The following is a 21,199-nucleotide window of genomic DNA, read 5'->3' as shown; positions in this document are numbered from 1 at the left end:
ATACAAAGCTGCAAAACATGATTTGATGCGCAGGTTCCTATTTGTCGCTAGTTGCGGTCATCCTTCTCACGTGATTTTTGGCCGATTCACTCGGATGGATTGAAGGAAACGATTTGCGCGCAGAGAACAGGAATGCTGTTTAAATGTCAAGAGGTGGCAGTGTTGGTTATTGATAATTATATAATAAACGGCTACAGTGGTGTTTTAGTGTTCTGTAATGTTCAGTTGTATACGGTTTCAGTGTTCTGTAAGGTTTCAGTTGTATACTGTTTCAGTGTTCTGCAGTGTTTCAGTGGTAGGCTATACTGTTTCAGTGTTTGATAATATTTCCGCATGTGGTTGTCGGTTCTCAGTCAAGCTGATCTCTTAATCAGGATTAAATCCATCCTCAGAGATCGCAGCTCCCAGCTGGTCTGCAGCCAAGAATAGAGGTGGGATTAGACCAGCAATAACCTGCCTGGAACAGCCTGGAATAGCCTGGAACAATGTGCAACAGGTCTGTGGAGTCCGATGGTGGTGCCAGCTGGGTCAAGTGCTGCAATGATGGAAATGAAATGAGTCACAGTGAGAAGAAGGTAGTGCTGTAAATGTAACACACACACCTGGATGTTAGATGGAGAGTGGTGCTCACCTTGTCTCTTCATAGGTGTTTGTGTTCAGAACAGGAGACACTGAATCACTGTCAGTCACTCTGTTCTTCTTAGATGTGTCTTTGGATCATTATGTTGGAAAAGGAGAGAGCACAGAGTGATGGTAGCATCTTGTCTTTGAAAATAGAGCAAACATCTCTGAATTCTGTTACCATCAATAAAATGCAGCTCCACATTCTTGTCAGTTAAAATGTTTTTTTTTTATCTTTGCTCCTCAGACTTTCATTGGGGTGTGTTCATATATATATATATACATACATACACACACACACACACACACACACACACACATATATGTGTGACTCACCTGCACAGAAGCATTAAGTGATCAACGTTTAAATCAAACTCATCTGTGTAAGACACTGATCTATGCATTGATGGAACATTTCTATCAGCAGAGCATGTCATGTTGGAGATGAGTGGTCTGTGTTTGGGCTCATGGTCTGTTACCCAGCTTCCACAAACATATCAGTATTTGGGTTGCAACGATTAGTGGAAGTAATCAATAAAACACTGACAGTAAAAATCTGTCAACGCGGAATTTTAGCATTGACACGTCGTATTATAAAACCCCACTCTATGATCACATACTCACACAAATCTTATTAGCACCACTACAAGCATACACACTAAAGGAAATGTACTACGGGAAGATTGGCACAGTAGCCTAGAAGAAGAAGCAGGAGAAGACGAAGAAGAAGAAGACAAAGACGTTGAGAACAAAAACCACGGGTTGTTCTTTTTTTCCTCTATTAATGATTAGTATGTGCACACACACACATCCAGGCCCTCCAGGATCTCTCAGTATGTCTGGGATATTGGGATCCATCCCACACAATGCAGCAAAGCTGTGAAGACACAACATTTAACATTTAACTGTTCCATGTTCCTGATATTGTCTCATTTATAACTCAGCTAAATTCCACCGCTGGACATCCTGTCCTATAATAATAGTTTTGGAAAATTATATGATTGGTTGTTGGATAAATGCAAGTCAATGTACCATATACATTACACTGCCTACTCCTATCCAATAAAGCTACTGTATGCGCCCATCATTTAATTCAACATATGCATTGAACTGTAGCTTGCTTGGGACATAGATGCACTGCAGCAGCAGAACAATAACTGTAACTATAAACTTGGAGATGGAGATATGGTAGCAATAGTGATAATGATAATAATAATAGTGAATGTAATTGATGTCATGCAGCATCTTTGGCACAGGCAATAAAATATCAACACATATTCAGTCAGGTTGTTTGCTGTGAAAGTCATGTCATGAGGCTTGGCTTCAGCAGTGATGGCACATCAAACTCACATGTAAACACACACACACCAATACCATTCAGGACCCATCAATATCATAATTAAACAAAGTGACGACCGTCTTGACACATCTCTTAAAAGATGCACACTGGCTATGTGTCATGCTGCTGCCAGTGTGTCAGCAGCAGCAGCACACCCTGAATGTATCTGTGTTTGATTAGTGGAAAGTTTATAGGAGGCTGGTGCAGGTGGAGCAGACAGCTGTAGGGGTGAGGACAGTAGGGGAGTCGATGGGGGTTGAGTACAGACTGGTTCTAGAGAGACAAAGAAGAAAGGATAAAAAAGTGACGAATGTATAAAGAATAAACATAGCAGATTTCTGCTGATAGATCTCTGAAGGTCACAGCTTTGAAAGGCTTGGTTTGAAACAGAGAGCCCTGTCTGGTTTATCTTCCACTGCATATTGTATTATTCAACATTTATATGAGCAGCATTCATATGTCTGTTCTTGCACTATCCATGAGAAGTGAGAAGTTACTAAGTGATGTCCTCCGGCTGCTCGCCTGAACTCTCTGTGATTTACAGAGTTTCCTGATTGTGATGTTATGTGATGTGATGTTAGCTCAGTTTGTTAGCAGGGGTTCGCTTTTTGCTTCTTGCTGTTGGACTAGTCAGTGATATTAGCTGCTGCTAGGTCTGCTGTCGTTGACCACGTTGATGTTTGACTGTTAGCAAAGTTGTCCACTCGCTGGTTTTTAATCATAGGCAATGTAATCAGAACAAATACTCGAGTACAGCTGAACATATACCACAGTGATTACACTCTGGAGGTAACAAATCACAACAAATGCAAATACTTTCTACATAATTCTAGATAATTTGGTCTTTGATTATGATTGGCTGAGCTACATTCAAACCCTTTGTAACAAAAACACACTTGACACAACATCAGGGCCGGATGGGTTCAACGTTTATTGAAAACTTTATTGAAACAACCTTATTGCACATATTGAACCTGGAACTAACAAGACCTATAGATTACTGCCTATAAAACAATATCTATTATAAAAGAGATGAAAAAAAATAAAAGCAATAAAATCAGTTTCGTTAATTTCTCATGGCTCTATCTGCAGTTTTTCCCGAGTAATTTCAAGTGAAAACAGGCAAACAGCCAAAAATAATTTACTTCAAAGAAAAATCAAATGTCCTGTAGTAGCAAGAGAAAAAAATGCAAAAATGAAACTGCATTAAAAACCGAAAATGCGTCAAAGTACCTCTTGCTGCTCTGTGATGGCTCACTAGTCAGAGTCAGAAGCTTGGTGTCTCATCTTGGATACAAGTTCATCAATGTCTGGGGTCAGGCTCTGAGCTGAGGAAATCCTCAGGATTGAGTGAAGGTGTTCGTCAGTAAGAGTTTGTGAAGTTTTGTTTTCATCTTCATCAAAGAGAACAGTTCACACAAGTATGTGCTGCCAAACATAGAGAGCGTTTGAGCAGCCTGGGAGCTCTGCAGCGCCCACAGACTCATTCTGCCTTCAGTGTGTCACTACATTGGAGCACAATCAGCTCCATTTGGAGGTTTGATGGTGCGCTTTCCACGTCAGCTGCAAATGGATTACTGAGCAGTTCAAACCTGCTATTTTGGGGGGGCTTCAAAATCTACAAATCACCGTGTGAAGTCAGCACCAAGTGTGCAGAGTTTTTCAGCAAACTGTGTAGTTGGGAAAACGGCAGCAGTGACCTGCTCTTTCATTGTTTGGCAGTGCGGAAAACGGCTCAAGTTTCCTTGCAGCATCTGCGTCTCCTACAGGTGCAGCTTGGTTTTAAAAGCCCTCACTGTAGCATACATGTCAGTGATGACACAGCCCCGACCCTGAAGCTGCAGGTTGAGCGCTTTCAGGTATATAGATATACGCTGCCTCCCACCTGTCTTGAAACCCCCTGTTTTCCACCTTTCGTTTAGCCATTTTTGGGGAAGAGGGATAGTTGAAAGTTGTGTAGTGTGCAATACCAAAGGACTAATGACAGACGAGTAAGCATGCAGGCGCACGGGCAGTGCATTGTGGGATTTGTAGTATTATGGTGGTGCGTGCGATATACCGGTGTGCCAGCTTTAATAGTAAATAGATTTTATCATGTGGGCCAAAGATAATTAATTCACGGGCCAGATGTGGCCCGCGGCCCTTGAGTTTGACACATGTGCTCTAAAGACAGTGGAGATGGCTGTGTATTTTAGAAAGAATTCAGCCACGCCACTCTGTGAAAGATTGTGGCTGATCCCTCCCCGCCCGGACACAAACTCTTTGAGTCACTCCCCTCTGGCAGCAGGCTGCAGTCCATCCCCAGATAGCAGACCAACATTGAATCAATGTTGATGCATCAACTAAACGTTGATCAACATTGAAATATAACATTGATTTTCAAATAGATCAAGACAAACATAAAATCAATGCTAGTTCAACTTAAAATAAAACACTATTTTATCATTGAACCAACATTGAAATAACATTAATTAAAACAATCCCCAGATATCAGACTAACATTGAATCAGCAATGATTCATTTGGTAATAAATCTGATAAATTCTGATTCTGATGGAGGGCAGTGTAAATCTACATTTTGAGTTTACTTATTCATGTACTTTGATAAACATTATCATCTGTTAGACCCGCTCTACATATACATTTGAAGGCACACACATGCACACACACACACTGTGGCATATGCTTCGCTGAGAATGATCATCAAGAAGTTAATAATATTCTTGGATCAAACCTGTGTCCTCATTCATTATTCCAATATTATGAAGAGCTAGCAGGTATATGTGTGTGCTCCTGACCACATAATTAATAACATCTCTTTCTCTCTCTCTCTTTCTCTCTCTCTCTCTCTCTCTCTCTCTCTCTCACTGCCAGTGTGGCAGTTGTTGATTAAAGGGTTTGTGCTGACCTTGACTCCTGAGACAGCCCTTACTGATTCAGCTCTAGCTGTAGTAATTAACATCCTCATCACATTTGTTCCAGGTTTTTCCTGCCATTCATTTTTTTCTTTTAAACTTTGCCCTTTAATGATGCACAGAATTGTCCAATTATGAGGACTTTCTGAGTGTCCCCTGTAAATACACATGTACTCACCAGTCATACCAACAGTTTACAGACCTTCTTTTCTGCTGATATGTGATGATTCCAGACAAAAGTAATTATTATGAATACTCTAACAATGCAGTGACCACACATGACATCAGACACTTCTGCAGCAGCAAAATAGAAGGAATGGAGTAAGGTTTTATTAAAACTTTTTAAAAATTCTAATTTGCTTCATGTCCCAATTTTTGTTTAGTGCTGTTACTAGGCAGTTAATTATTGTAACATTTCATCAGTGTTGGGTGTAATATATTCCGGTACAAAAGTAACCGGAATATATTACATTTAGGCAGTAAAGGAGTAATATAACACATTACGAACTATATTTTGATAATATTATTACAGTTACTGAGTCCGGTAACGTGTTACAATCCGAGCTGGTGCACAGACGGAGGTTTGAAAAAACAACCCAGGCGCAACAGCCGTAAATAAAGAGGAGAAGAAGACGGTTTTAAATCAACAGAAGAAGAAAAGGACTCTTTGGAGATGGCAAGATGGCAACAACAACAACTAATAATTCAACGTTTTCTAAGTGGTTATACTCACACTTTTTTGCATTTGTCACAGAAATGGATAAGAACATCACAGTAAGGTGCACTGTATGTGCTGGTGGGAGGCCGAGGGAACTGTCTGCAGCTAAAAATATACAAGTAACCTCAAGAAACACCTGGAGAGAGTGAACAGCAAGCTTAAGCTAGATGTTTGATCCCAGGGTGGTCGGTAGTGTAGTGTAGTGGGTTGTGCAGGTGCCCTGTGTATAGAGGCTACAGTCCTCGCTGCAGTTAGCCCCGGTTCGAATCCCGCATTGGACGGCCCTTTACTGCGTGTCCTTCAGCTGTCCTATCAATTAAAGGCACAAAAAGCCCCAAAAAATATACTAAAAAAAAAGATGTTTGACGTGATGAACATGGTGAAAGTAACTAAAAAGTAATAAGTAACTTATTACTTTACATAGAAGATAATATTGTATAGAAACTTACTTTCAAATGCAAGTAACCTGTAATATGAAATATATTACATTTTGGAAGTAACTTGCCCAACACTGCGTTTTATAACTCAATCAAAGTTTAACTCTAACCCTAACTAACCAAGAGGGTGCCGGCATGTCTGCACACTGTTCTACCTGTTCTGTTCAGATTTATGTTTTCTTTGTTTTTTTATTAACTCTAAAAGTCCAGTTATTCTTTTATTAATCTACAGACATAGCAGACATGTTGACACCTTATGAACGAGCACGCAGCCTTAGGTCCTCAGGTTCTAAAGTAGAGGCTAAAAACTAAAGGTGATTGGGCGTTTGCCATCAGGGCCACTTGACTTTGGAATGCCCTGCCTGAGAACGTACGGCTCACAGACTTGTGAATCATGTGATGTCGTCTTTTTATAAATTTGGATTAGTTTTTTGTTTGTTTGTTTGTTTTTCATTCAAATGTGGTGTGTGGATGTGGATGCATCATACGTGTGTTTTCTATTTATTTTTATTATTCTATATTTTATTGTTGGCTTATTTAATTTGTCATTATGTTTTTATCTTATGTTTATGCATTGTTTTCTACTTTAATTTTGAATTGTTTTATTTTGTCTTTTTTAAATGTCTTTTGCCATTACCATATTCTTAAATCTTATTTGTCCTGCTTTGTTGGTTCTTCTGCTGCTATTTAGTATCTTGTTTGGTCCTGTCTGTCAAAGCACTTTGTTTTTAAAAGGTGCTATATAAATAAAGTTATTATTGTTATTATTAATACAAACAGAGTGCTACAAAATGCTGATTGACCAACAAAATGTCGTTTTGTTTTGTTTATTTTGCTGCACTTGTTTTTTACTCTTCTCCTGTTTATACATGTAAAGTAACTTTGGGTAAGCACTATATAAAAAAAATGTATTATTATTATTAAAGTGTTCATATCTATACTTGTTGGTTGGCAGAGACAAACCCTTTCAGGTTTCATAACTACAGACCATATGCAAGCATTTCCATTTAATTGGTGGTCAAAATTCTAGCCACAAAATAAATGCTAAATATTCAAGCTCTTGAAGAAGAGTCCAGGTGTACATTTTTTCATGATGTCAGTGGTGCGTAGCTAACGTTAGCTGTTGCTTGTATATGTTATGTCAATTTGCAGACAATGAAGAGAAAGTCCACTGAAATCTCTTCTTATTTTAAGAAGAAAGTGAGCACAGTGGGAGAGAGAGCAGCAGAGGCTTAGTGAGGAGGAGAAAGAGGAGGATAGAGGAGAGGAACAGACAGAGCAGCATGACGTTACACAGGCTCAGCCAGCATCAGTCAGAGAGCACAGCGATGAGGAAGAGCCTCAGAAAGCAGCAGACCAGGGACAGGAAGCACCTAGCGAGGCAGGAAGCTGCAAAAGCAGGTGTTCCTGGACCAACAGGTGAATTTATGACTATGTGGCCCTAATAATGAAATTGATGGCTAGGCCAGATAGTAACATCATCTGGAGAAATGTATGTTTATAGTGTGGTTCCATTAAATTACAAATCATGACATAATCACTTAAAGCTTTATGATTCATGTTTATTGGTAGTTCAGTTTGATTAGTCTGAATAGAAATGCTTATAGGCTATTATTATAGCTATAATTGATAATTACTATGGAGAGGGGCTAATTTATTATTACTATCATTATTATTATGTAATGTAATGTATTATTAGTTAATGTCAGAATAACTGATTTTGCCTCTTGTTTCATCATAGATATATCCCAGTCAAGAGCAGAGCAGTCCAAGCAGCCACAACTAAAAATCTTCCCTAGAACCAATCAAGGGGACAGGAGACGGTGCTTCTCCAAGGACTGGTACAACACCCATAAATGGCTGGAATACTCTCAGAGTAAAGACTCTGCCTATTGTTATGCCTGCCGGCACTTCAGTCTCCCCTCATCAGGTGATTCAGTATTTACATCCGAAGAGGGGTTCAAAAATTGGAAAAAGGCAACCTTCAAAGATGGGGGACTTTTAGGCCATGCCAAATCTGAAGCACATACTAATGCTATGTTAGCATGGGCAGAGTATGAAAAGTCCACTACAAGCACATCCTCTCTCTCAGCCTCCTTAAATGCAGAATATAATAAATTAGTGAAGGAAAATAGAAAGTACATAAAAATTGTTGGAGAAACCTTGCTCCTCACAGCTACGCAGAACACTGCACAGAGAGCACATAAAGAATCAGAAGGTGAGAATAAAGGACATTTTCTCTCTATTATGGAACTGCTAGCCAAACACAATCCCATGGTCAAAAGAAAAATGACAAGTAGGGATGCACAGAATATTCGGCAACCGAAAGTATTCGGCCGAATATTGCAAAAAATGCCACATTCGGCTTTCGGTGAAGTGGCCGAATAGTGGCGTGACGCAATTGATGCAATGAAACAACTGCTGGCCAGGGTTGCTGATTCTTTTCTCATTCAAACACAATAAACCCACGATGCAGGATATAGGAAAACACAGGCAAGAAACACATCATACACTGCTCTTTAGCGGAGCTATATACTTCTCTCTACACTACGGCATCTCACACATGCCAGGTGCGTTCAATGACTGTCGGAATGACTATGATGCGTTCATGAACGTGGGCAAAATGGAAATTCACCGGAAATATAATAAAACTAAATAGTATTTCTTTCAAGAACAAATTAACAGTGATTAAAACAACATGCTTTCTAACAGTATAAATGAAATAATAATTATACTAACTGGAAATTCTACAGGAACATTTTAAAGATATTAAATCAACATTTACTTTCTTTGAAAAAACATGTCTACAAATTTATTTAGGCTATTTATGCAATAGTAAAAAAAATTTGAAAAATTTAACAACAGCACTTCATATTCGGTTTTGGTTTCGGTATTCGGCCAACCATTTAATTTTTATTCGGTTGCGGCCGAAAATTTTCATTTCAGTGCATCCCTAATGACAAGTCAAAGAAATGCAACGTACCTTGGGCATGATACACAAAATGAAATAATTGGTTGTTAGCTGAAATGGTCCGCACCTCAATAACTAGTGAAGTTGCCCAAAGTGAAGCTTTCAGCATTGACAAGACTAAAGACCTAAGCAAGAAGGAACAGATGTCCTTTGTAATCAGATACTATTACGATGGGTCAATATGTGAAAGCTTCCTCACCTTTGAGGCAGCACAGCGCCTGGATGCTGCAGCACTTTCACAGAAAATAGTACAAATTTTGCAGAAGCATGGTCTTGACTACAAAAACCACCTTGTAGGGCAAGCATATGACGGAGCCTCAGTCATGAGCGGAAAGAACACAGGTGTGCAAGCACGCATTAAATCAGAGGCCCCATTAGCTTTTTATGTGCACTGCAATGCGCATTGTTTAAATTTTGTATTATTTGACAGTGTGAAATGCATCCCTGAAGCTAATTGCTTCTTTTCTTTTTTGCAAAAACTGTATGTCTTTGTGTCAGGGTCATATGTGCACCAAAGATGGCTTGAGGTACAGAGGGAGATGTTTCAGGGGGCCCCAAGAGAGTTACAAAGGCTGATAGAGACACGGTGGGCATGTAGGTATAATACTTGCAAGACAGTGAGAGACAGACTGCCAGCCATCGTACATCTACTAAAAGAAATATCAGAAGAGCAAAATGGCGACAGAGCAATAGAGGCAAGAGGTTTATTAGCCCAAATAGATCTCCAGTTTCCCTCCTTGTAACATTCACCAGTGTTCTTGGTGAGATAAAATATCTGTCAGATATTTTACAGTCCCCACAACTCGATTTGGTCACAGCTGTCACACTTGTTGACTTTCTTGTTGACACATTGCAGAGTTACAGAGAAGGCTCTCTCTTTAATGACATCTGGGACAATACTCTAACTCTTACTGAGCAATGCAACATCAGTGCTACACCTTCAGGCCGTCAGATCAGACCAAGCTCTAGGCTTGAAGGGCATTACATGTTCACTCCAATAGTCCAAAGACAAGTCAGCACAGAGAAGGAGTCATTTCGGACAGGTTCATTCATTCCGGTTATTGATGTGCTTCTCTCTGAGGTGAAGAGAAGATTTTCTAAAGAAAATTGTATCATAATGAATGGGATACAGGCCTTAAATCCCTGCGGATCCACATTTTGTGAGAAAGATGTAGTGTTTCCATTTGCCTCACAATACAACTGCAGTACTGAGGATCTACAATATGAGATCTCCCAGCTTAAGTGAATTCTTGACAGGAAGCAAACTAGTGGTCGGGAAACACCAAAGAATTTAACATAACTCACTGTCTTTCTGGAACCATATAAGGAGGTCTTCCAGCAGATGTTTAAACTGTGCAAAATTGCACTTGCATTACCTGTGAGCACTGCATCCTGTGAGCGCAGTTTTTCTATGCTAAAGTTAATCAAAACTGCCATGAGAAGTACCATGACTGATGAGCGTTTAAGTAATTTAGTTGTGCTAAGTGTAGAGACAAGAAGGGCTAGGGCCATAAATCTTGATGACTTTGTGGATGTGTTTGTCAAAAGAAACAGCAACAGGCGAATAAAACTGTTCTGAAACATGCTGTATAGCCATCAGAATCAGAGACTATTGATCCCTGGTGGGAAATTCTTGTTCCTTGGTTCTGTACTTGCTTGTTGCTTGCTTGCAATTGTTTTAATTACAATAAATGCACACATTTAAATTAAGCTGTATGTGTCTTTTTAAGGATTAAATATTTTTGATTTTTTTCCAGTAGCCTGTATACTACAACAGTATAATAAAATACTTAAATGATGGCTTTTAGTTTCGGTGTTCCACCCCAAGAACTGAAGTGGCCCCATCTGGCCACCCCTATGAAAATTCTTTGGAGGCGCCCCTGCATGATGTAATGAGCAATTGTTAATTTACAATTCTACACACAAACCCAACTAAACCTAAGCAGACCTCTATGAGATGAGGATTGACAGACTTTACTCTAAGTCTGTAAGTGTCTATAGTGGCATGTAAACACTCACAAACCCTGACAGTGGTGAGGGGCTGCGTGATCTGCAGAAAGCTGACACATGGCTGCCTGATCTCTCCTTTTCTGCCTCCCTCATACAGCAGGCTTTTGAACAGCACACAAAGTAAACCACAGCTCTTCTAAATGGGCCACAGGAAACAGCCAGTATTAGCTCTGTACATATTTTATTAATGTTTGTTGATATTTGTGATGTAGCAGATCTATCAGTGTCTAAGCAAACTTTACAGCAGACGGAGTGATCAAGTCGACTCTTGTTTACACCTATTTCACAGCCGGTGGACAACACAGACATGACAAGAGACAAGAAAACAAGAAGAGCAAAGAATGAGGAAAAGCTGAGGGGTCCTCTATGGAGTATCATACTGAATCACCCCTAATAGAAGAGGTCAAAGCAGTATATTGAATCAAGAGGGACTACACTGTCAGATATATATATATATTTTTTTTTTTTTTTGCTTTGCACATGCGCAAAAGCTGCACACTGCCTGTTGCACTCCTCCAGCCTGTGAGGTCACTTTTTGACTTTTTTCTTTGGCTTGTAACTCTGTGGAGTTCTCTAATGAGGATGTTTTTAGAGAGTTTTTGTGCTTTTTCTCGTGTTTTTTCTTTGTGTTGTTTTTTAAATGCCGCTTCCACCTGGGGTCCGTTTCACAAAGCAGGTTTATTGAAAACTCAGAGTTTGTTAACCCTGGAATCACGGAAACTCAGAGTTTTCCGTTTCACAAAGGAGGGTCAGTCAAACCCGAGAGAGAGGGTTAACTCTAACCTGTTTCACAAAGTGAGGTAACTTAACCTCGAGCTCAGTTGCCATAGTAACATACTCCGTGAATCTAACCTGGTCGGGACCAGGTTTTCCTGAAGAAACCCTGAGTTTCTCTCTGTCTCCGCCCACTTTCAGAGCCACATACTTAATTTGATTTCCTCATTCCTGCGCTGTCAGAACGTCCTCTAGTTCCAGAAGGCAACGTTTGAACATGGCGTGTCCTTTTGATCACGATCCTGTGGACGAAGGTGCAGCAATCCTGCGCAGGGAATTACATATCTGTCGGCAGAGAGTACTCAGACCACGCATAGATATTTCAGCCCTCCCGGACAATTTTCTTTTTGAGCGGTACCGTTTTACTTCACAGTCTATAATTTACATACACAACCTCATCCGTCCGCACATTTCAAACATCACGAGTCGCAGTCATGCGCTCACATCGCAGCAGATTTTGTGTGTGGCGCTGCGTTTTTTTGCCAATGGCAGTTTCTTGTATAACATCGGAGATGCTGAGCACTTGAGTAAGGCAACTGTATGCAGGGCCATCAGAAGAGTCTGCCTCGCCCTGAAAAGACTTTTACCTATATTTGTTGTCTTCCCTGGACACAAACCTGTCAGGGCCATTAAGGAAGAGTTCCACAGGATCGCAGGTGAAGGATGTAGAGATCTGTTGAATTCCTTTAATATCAGGCTGTATTATGACATTGTGCTGCCACCTCAGACTTGAATTAGTAATTTTTATTATTTTTATTTGTTTTAGGATTTCCCAATGTGATTGGCTGCATAGATGGTACGCACATTCCCATCACGGCTCCCTCACATAATGAGGCTGATTATGTGAATAGGAAGTCCATTCACAGCATTAATGTGCAGGTACATGTAGACTAAGAAGTTTCACTGTGTTAAGCACTTCCTCATAATTTAATTTATCTGTCATTCTCTGCACTGTCAAGATCATATGTGATGCTGCACACATAATCTCCAATGTGGAGGCCCCGTCCACCTGCCAGCTATGCAGGATGGCCGAGCGGTCAGAGACACGATTTGTACTAATCACTTTTGAGTTTAAAGCACCACCACAAATAAAAACATGAGGCACATTTCAGTTGGTCTTCTTTATTTCCTACAAATACAAAAGCTAGTTAAGTTAATGTTCCAATAGTTAACATTGACATAATTGACATGTGACCATGCACCCACCTTTAATTTATGTTCCAGTATTTGGATTTCCAAATCTGCTTTTTTAATCTGGCGGTCGAGGTATAGCATTTCTTTATCGGTCTTCTGGATTTTTTTTAGGAGGTGAATTTTATAAATTTCTTTTACTGGTAACTGGGAATACATAAAGAGGACATAAAATTAACCTGTTGCACATGAATTCCACACAATAAATCTCTGGAGTTTCATGAACAGCTGTCTCACTGTGTCAATCTCTGCAGTTGAGGTCAGGGGAGTCTCCTGCTGCTGCCCAGCCCCAGGCTTCATTGTTTAATACAATATAAAGAAGACATTTTTGAGTGTTAAAAGAGCATTATGGAAGGGATCAAAGAAGTTCAGAGTCAAGTCATGCAGATGTCTGACCTGTTTGAACAATGTTTTTATATTTCATCTTAAGTTGCTGCCAAGTGCGCTTCTCCCCCGCCGGATTGCACCTACATGAAATAAATTAATAGGCTCCATTCATGCAATTTGCCCTTCAATAGTTATTGTGATTGCAAAATATTACATTTAAACTTACGCATTGACCCGAGCAGCAATGCTCTCCCATGCCCTCTCCCTCTCTTTAGCAGCCGCTGCAGTGTTGCACTTCTTTCTAAAGACATGCTCATATTCTCCATATGCAGTCATTAATATTTCCAATTCTATTGGGGTGAAAAATGCTGCCCTCTTTCTGTCAGTTTCCATGTTCAATCATTGAATCTGGGCTCCATTGATGCTGGCTTTATATGTCTGTGGAGCTCATGTTTAACTCCAGGTTAAACTACTCTGAGTTGATTAAACTAACTCAAATCAGCTGTTGTGAAACCGAAAACTCAGAGTTTCCTATCTCAGAGTAGATCAACTCAGAGTTCAGGATTTGACTCAGAGTTTGTTGAACCTGCTTTGTGAAACAGACCCCTGGACACGCTGCCTTTGTTTACTCCGGGGAACAGCTGATTGCACTAATGCCGGCCGCCATAGAAGCAAGACCAGCCGATATACCAGCTGAACTCTAGGGGATAACACACTGAGGATGTAGAGGAGGGTCAAGACGGGATGGGCTTATAGAGAGGAGAAGATTTGGGCCGTGTCTCCCTCTGTTGTTATGCGACATATGCTCTCTCTTAGCAACAAATGGACGAGCTAATGGCGCTAACGCGGAGCCACGCAGAGTACTGGGATTGCAGTCTGAAGTGCTTCACAGAGACATGGCTGCACAAGGACACTACAGACCAGGGGCCTCATGTACGAATACTTGCGTGGATTTTCACGTGAAACTTGGCGTACGCCAAAACCCAGAAACTGTCGTACGCACAAAAATATTCAGATGTATCAAAGTGTGCGTTCGCATGGATCCAAGCACGTTTCTTTTGTCCCAATCAACGTGGAATTGAGCGCACATGCGACTCCTCCCTGTCCATGCCCCTATTTACATATGCAAATCTATTTAAATAGGCCCCGGACCTGAGATTCACCTCCTCGCCCGATCAGATAACGCGATGAACAAAGGAAAGAAAATGAATTTTACAGAGTGTAAGATAAAGATTCTAGTGAATGAAGTGGAGATTCTGTTTGGTACCCTGTCAACAGGGATAAATATGACCAAAAAAAGACGTGAGTGGTAGCGTGTGTGTGAGGCTGTAAATGCCGTGGGATCCGAGCAGTGTGGATGCCCGCTTTTACTGACACGAATACTGAACACAGGGAGACAATCAGGGCTTGTTAGAAAGCTCTGCAGCTCTAATTTCACCAGCAGAAAATAAAGAAAACCAAAAACATGATATTTGAATGCCACATGCCCAAATATGCACTGGCACACTGGCACGGCTTCTGGGTAAGTAAAGAGTTTATATAGAAGCCACCCATCGCGCACCGAGCCAGCCTCCAGCCTGTTCCCAACCATACTGTTAGTCATAATGAATGAGGCATGCGTTGAACCAGGCCATCTTGCCACGATGTTAGTTAGCTGCATTCGCACATCACGATGATTTGAACTTTGATGGAATTAAAATGTTTCCTACTTAGATAAACAGCTCCCGCTGGAATTCCCCTGTTGCCAGGAACCCCAGCGTGGTCAGCACAACACCGAGCTACTCGCCGGCCACCGTTGCGCTCTCGGGCCGGCCGCAGCTCTGCGCACAACTCCAGTAACACTGGCCTTGGTAACCGAAATCAGCTTATGAGCCAATTATCACTGTTTGCAAGTAAATCCTCACGTTCCTTAAATGCTCGCTCACGTTGGATTGCACCATTTACAAGGTCCTCTAACATTGCTAACGCTGCCATTGTTAATACCATTTTCTTAATCACATTATGCATGCTTTTATATCCACCTATATAATTGCAAACACGTGGGTGTGTTAATTGTTCATAAGTGTGTCTCTGATGCAAGGTTATCATCGTAAACGAAAACGAACGAAAAAACGAAAACGATTACTGAAAAAAACTCCTCGTTAACTGAAACTAACTAAAACGATCATCAAATTAAAAAACTAAAACTAAATAAAACGAAAATGTTTGTGAACAAAACTAACTGAAATTAACTGAAATTAGAAATTAACTGCCATTCGTTTTTCGTCTTTGTTCCAACCTTACTAAAGGCGATAAAAAAAAAAAAAAAACATCGAAGCGCCTTTACCTCCATTGACCACGCCTCACGCCAGTCAGAGGCAGACCGGTAGAGTGGGAGACATGGCAAAGGTGAAGAAGAAGAAGGCCAGCCCTATATGGGACTACTTTCAATATTCCAGTGAAACGGACAGGAGTGTGTGCATGGTGGAGGAGGATGGGAAGGTATGTGGAACGCAATTAAAAGGAAAAAATCCCACGAACTTGAAAGTCCATCTCAGAAGTTACCACAAAGACGCCAACTGTCGCTACTTGGCCCAATTAGCTGCTAGTGCTAGCCCCATCGAAGCACGGGCAGAGAGTAGTCGGAGCGGGGAAACGCCGAAACTGTTCGACTTTCTAAAATGCCGGAAAGACAGCTGGTCTGTTAATTCACAAGAGCATTCAAAGAGGGAGGAAGCTCTTGTGAATCTTTTCGTTCACACTGGAATGTCGACCCGCCTCTGCGAGACACCGGCTTTTAAAGAATATAGCTGTGCACTTGAGCCTAAGTTTAGGGTCCCAGGGGCTGCGCGCCTGAACAACCTCATATCAGGGCGGATGGGGAACGCAAAAAAAAGGTTGAAAGAAATCCTGAAAGATGCCAGGAAGCTAACCCTATGCGTCGATGGATGGAGTAAGAAGGGGTTGACCGCATCTTTCCTAGGTGTGTCAGCCTGCTTCTACCATCCACCTGGAGGGCGGGTATACCACGCTCTACTAAGCTTGCATCGTTTGGACCATCCTCACACAGGGGAATGCATTGCTCGCTGTATCGATGAGACCATGGTGGCATGGGATATCGTTGGAGACAAAGTGCTGCTTGTTGTGACTGACAATGGCTCGAACATTGTTAAAGCAGTGCGGCTGCTTAGCGAAAGACCTCGTCAAGAAATCGAGCCGTCAGCACACAGTACACGGCTTCCACCTGGAGATGGACTGGATGACGTATCGTGGGAAGAGGAAGAACCAGAGTCAGAGTCTGACGAGGAGAACGGGGATATCAGCGAAAGTAGAGACTTTGGTGAGTAGTACAGTTATAGCCAAAACGTTTTGTGGCTTGCTCTAAGATGACTGTGTGTGTGTGTGTGTGTGTGTGTGTGTGTTTGTGTGTGTGTGTGTGTGTGTGTGTGCACTGAATATCGATGCCATTTCCCTGATGACTTACCACTTTTTTGAAAGATATATTTTAAGTAGGCGTAGGCATGTCTCTTATCGTGTGTCTGTGTCTGTGTGTGTGTGTTGTTGGGCTGTGTATTGGGAGTTGTGTACTATATAGTTAGACTGCATTTTAATGCTATATGGACACTGTGTGTCTGTTTTGTGTCAGCTAAGTATTGTGTGCTGTGTGTGTGTGTGTGTACTATATATTGGCTAGATTAGGCCTACTTTGCATATTATTTCTTCTTCTACGGTATGTGTCACTTAGCACATTTGGAGTCTGGAATTTCAAAACTTATGCATATAAAATTTGTAGTAGGTTTCAACAAGGAAAGTCTAAGTCTAAGCTTAAGTATACACAGGATTCACACAACATTGTTAACTAATGTGTCAGGGAGATGACATGTAGAAGGTTTTACATCTGAAATCTTCTTCAGTTATACAAATAAAAGATTAAATGTATTTAATGGGGAACTCTATTCAACTCCTGTGAAACAAAACTCTAAAGCCAATTTAAGTATTCGAATTGATGAAAATTAATTGACATTTGAAATGTTCAATGAACTTGATCTGCCAGATGACGGCAAATTCCAGAGGATGCCATGCCTGGCCCATACCCTTCAGCTCAGCCTGAAAGATGCTATGAAGCACCCAAGCACAGATCTGCTTTTAACAAGAGCAAGAAAGCTGGTACACTCAGTGAGGAAATCATCGTTGGCAAACGAAGCACTGATCAAGAAGTGTGGTAAAACCCTGGTTCGTGATTGCAGCACACGATGGAATAGCACATTTGATATGTTGCGAAGGCTGTTGGAGATCAGAACAGAACTGAACCAGGTACTGGAGGAGCTGGGCATGGACACACTTCTCACAAGTGATTGGTCCAAGATGGAGAACCTGGTCACGCTGCTTGAGCCATTTGCCATTCACACAGACCAACTTCAGAGTGACAGCCAATCACTGTCACAAGTAGTGCCATGCTTGCTCAACCTTGAGGCGCACCTGCAGACCACTACTGTTGCTGCGAAGCCGCTGGCGCAAACACTACTTAAGTCCTTAAGAGAGCGCTTTGCTGGCATTCTGAGCCCTGCTTCCCTACAATTTGATGCAACACCGGCAGCTGCTTGCCTGCTCGATCCAAATGTGTCAGTAGTTCTTCTTACACCTGACATGTTGCCACTCAAAATGGCCGCACTGTCTTTCATTCAGAACATGATGGAAGCTCAGTACAACCAGTGCAACCCACCAACAACTCCTCAGGACGTTCGCAATGAAGCTGAAACACCTTCAGCTAATGCTGTCTTCCAGAAGTATCGCTTTCTTGCCACTCGTATGGAAGTCAATGTACTTTTCCAAAATGGCCCTGAGTATGGATCTCTGATGGCAGAACTACGGAGGTATGAGGATGAAATCAAAAGTGGTGTGTCTGATGAGACGCCGCTGAAATTCTGGCAGTCCAGAGAGGCTGTGTACCCAAAGCTTTCCCCTCTGGCACTAGATCTCGTCAGTGCCCCTGCCTCACAGGCCTTTGTTGAGAGAATCTTCTCATTGTGTGGACTGTTGTCCTCTGGTCTGAGGAATAGAGCGACTACATCTCTGGAGCAGCGAGTTTTCCTGAAGATAAACAAGGACTTACTCATGTAAACCCATCTCTCTGACATTTGCATACTGGTTCACACATGGTCACACACAGACACATTCTGAGCCTCATGCTCATCACACACGCACGCACACACACACAACAGAGATGGACACACGAGACAAAGGCAGATGGATAGATGCACATAAATCAACATTATCTCACACACATACAATACACTGACATTAACGCACACTAACGTTTTTCCTTTTGTTTTACATTTAAAAAGAAGTGTTGTTTACATTTAAAAATGAGTTGGTTTTTTTTTAAATGAGTGTTCTTTACTACTGGTTGAAATTGGGAGTTCTTGATGGCTGTTGGCTTTTGACATGCTACGTTTCATTGTGTTGCAGTTTTGGAATGTTTTTCATTGGGATTGGGATGATCAGTTGTGTGTTGCAGAACTGCAATGTTTATTTTTGTTTGTTTATTTTTTTAAACACAACTAAGGTTGGTCATTTGATTGTGTAAGCCACAGGTTCTGGCTGTGTTGGAGAAATGGGACAAATGTAATGTCTTACATTATCCATGGTTTGTATTAAATAAAGCCTTTTTGTTTTCATGCTTGAACATTTGAATCTTGTACTACACAAATTCACAAGGTATGGGAAAACTAAAACTAATACTAAAACTAACTAAAACTAAACTAAAACTAAACCATTTTGACAAAACTAAAACTAACTAAGACTAAAATATTTGCTCTACAAATAACTAAAACTAAATAAAACTAATTAGCTAAAAGCCAAAACTAACTAAAACGAAACTATGCTGAAAAATCCAAAACTATTATAACCCTGCTCTGATGTGCACATCACTCTGATGACTACTTGTTTTCACATTATTAACAGTTTCCCAGCGTCACCTCTAAGTGTCACCAAAGGAACAATAGCTGTAGAAACGTGCGTACGACAGCTATGAAGTTGGCGTGGGGCACGCACATTTCTACGATTGTTTCACGTTTGATACATTTGAACGTGAGCGTGGGAAAGGACGTACGCCACTTTTTTGTGCGTACGCATGCTTTGTACATGAGGCCCCAGAACATCTCCGTCGATGGCTTCACACTGTCCGGGCCGACCGGGATTGAACCTGTCACATCACAACCAAAGAACAGCTCTGTAGCCGGATGTTGACCTGCTAGCCGTTGACTCCGTCCATACTATCTGCTGAGAGAGATCCTGCATGTCAGCATCGTTGTCCTGTCCATCCCTCCCTCTGCAAACCAACATCTGCCTGCAGCTGCAGCACCATACACACCATCATCTTCACCCCCTTCTGTAATCTGACACTAATATGATCAATCACTTTTTGAAGTTGTTGGACATTATTTATTTATTTATTTATTATTTAACTGTAATTTTGATCCGCTAAGGCGAGGCCCCTTTTCAAGCTCCTGTCAGACAATAACCCTTTGACGTACATCTTAACGAAGCCCAGGTTGGATGCGCGGGAACAGGTGGGTGGCAAAGCTTTTGACCTGAAATATGTCCCAGGGCCCAAAAACACTGTCGCCCTGATGCCCTGAGCCGTGAACCCTTCGTCCAGTCCAGTGTCAGCCATCGTCTGGTGAAGGAGCCCTATCTGTCTTTGTTGGATGAGATCAATGGAGTTGTCACTGGGACAGTGCAAGACGCCTTCCGCCTAACCAGCAACTGCCAGGCCATTCAGACTGCTGATGACTCCACTGATGTGGATCTTTTCCAGCACAAGATACCTGTACACTATCTGGAGGTGCTATTGGTGTGGAGGAGGTGTCAGCCATGTTGGACTCTCACCGCACTGGTGGTGTCTCCTGGCTGTCTGGCGTGAGACCTTCCTAACTGCAGTTACCTGATGGCGCTGGAAGAAATTGAAAGTGCGTAATGGGATTCTCTACAGAGTGAGGAGGGACTGACGCATCAACAGGAAGATCCTACAGTTTGTTGTACCCAAATCTCTGAAACATCACGTCCTGCACAGTGTTCATGATGCAGCTGGTCACCAGGGCCGTTCGAGGACTCTCTCTCTGGCCAGTGAGAGGTTTTTCTGGGCAGGCATGGGAACAGATGTTATGACACATGTGAAACACTGTCAGAGATGCATTTTGAGGAAGACATCGGAACCAGACGCCCGAGCTCCCCTTGAGAACATTTGCACCTCAGCTCCTATGGAGCTGCTTTGCATTGATTTTTGGACAGCACAGACGAGCAGCAGGAAGACCACTGATGTTCTTGTTGTTACAGACCATTTCTCAACGCTGGCTCTCGCCCTTCCCTGTAGGAACCAATCTGCAAAGCAAGTTGCCCGCTGTTTATGGGACAAATTCTTCTGCATTCATGGCTTCCCCAAACGGAGCTAACTTTGAGAGTAGGCTCATCAAAGATCTTCTTGAGATGGCAGGTGCACACAAGTTCCATACAACTCCATATCACCCCATGGGAAACGGTATCACAGAGAGGTTCAACAGAACAACAGAACTTGGTGGCATGATAAGGACTCTCCCCCCACAATACAAGTCTAAGTGGCCGCAGATGCTCCGGATGCTGACCTTCTGCTGTAACTGCACAGTACACGAGACCACAGGCTTTGCACCATTTTACTTGATGTTTGGACGGATCCCACGCTTGCCCATTGACATCATGTTCCATCATGTCTTGGAGAATGACAGCATTGTCAGCCATCATGAGTTTGTGAACCACCTGAGGAAGGATCTCTCTGAAGCCGCACAGATTGCTCAGCAGCGTGCCTATGGCGAGCAGGATCGTCATGCCAAAATCTACAATCGCAAAGTGAAAGGGTTGCCTTTGACTGTAGGCGACAGGG

At 41.8% G+C, this 21,199-nt stretch overlaps 1 protein-coding gene and 1 long non-coding RNA gene across 2 annotated transcripts in view; both read left to right on the top strand.

The window, feature by feature from the left end:
- The window catches only part of LOC113746441 (uncharacterized), a 1,652-nt gene extending 1,377 nt beyond the window's left edge, over window positions 1-275 (top strand). The window contains exon 3 of the long non-coding RNA XR_003462877.1: window positions 209-275. This is a non-coding gene — a long non-coding RNA (uncharacterized LOC113746441). The remainder of the gene's footprint in view (window positions 1-208) is intronic.
- An 11,280-nt stretch (window positions 276-11,555) lies between these two features.
- Window positions 11,556-12,992, top strand: LOC113746439 (putative nuclease HARBI1). Its single transcript, XM_027282151.1, has 3 exons — window positions 11,556-12,440; window positions 12,551-12,663; window positions 12,744-12,992. Exons 1-3 carry the CDS (start codon window positions 12,002-12,004, stop codon window positions 12,882-12,884), a joined length of 693 nt encoding a protein of 230 aa, XP_027137952.1. The 5' UTR covers window positions 11,556-12,001; the 3' UTR covers window positions 12,885-12,992.
- The last annotated feature ends 8,207 nt before the right edge of the window (window positions 12,993-21,199 follow it).

Source organism: Larimichthys crocea, chromosome I (genome assembly GCF_000972845.2).
Source record: "Larimichthys crocea isolate SSNF chromosome I, L_crocea_2.0, whole genome shotgun sequence".
Classification (NCBI taxonomy): domain Eukaryota; kingdom Metazoa; phylum Chordata; class Actinopteri; family Sciaenidae; genus Larimichthys; species Larimichthys crocea.
This window is presented reverse-complemented; position numbering and strand designations above follow the sequence as displayed.

Bases quoted from the DNA above. Each gene is read 5' to 3' on its own strand.
- LOC113746439 (XM_027282151.1), top strand. From the start codon at position 12,002: ATGGCGTGTCCTTTTGATCACGATCCTGTGGACGAAGGTGCAGCAATC. The intron at 12,441-12,550 runs GTGAAGGATGTA...TATTTGTTTTAG, and splicing joins AGAGTTCCACAGGATCGCAG to GATTTCCCAATGTGATTGGC. The intron at 12,664-12,743 runs GTACATGTAGAC...TGCACTGTCAAG, and splicing joins TTCACAGCATTAATGTGCAG to ATCATATGTGATGCTGCACA.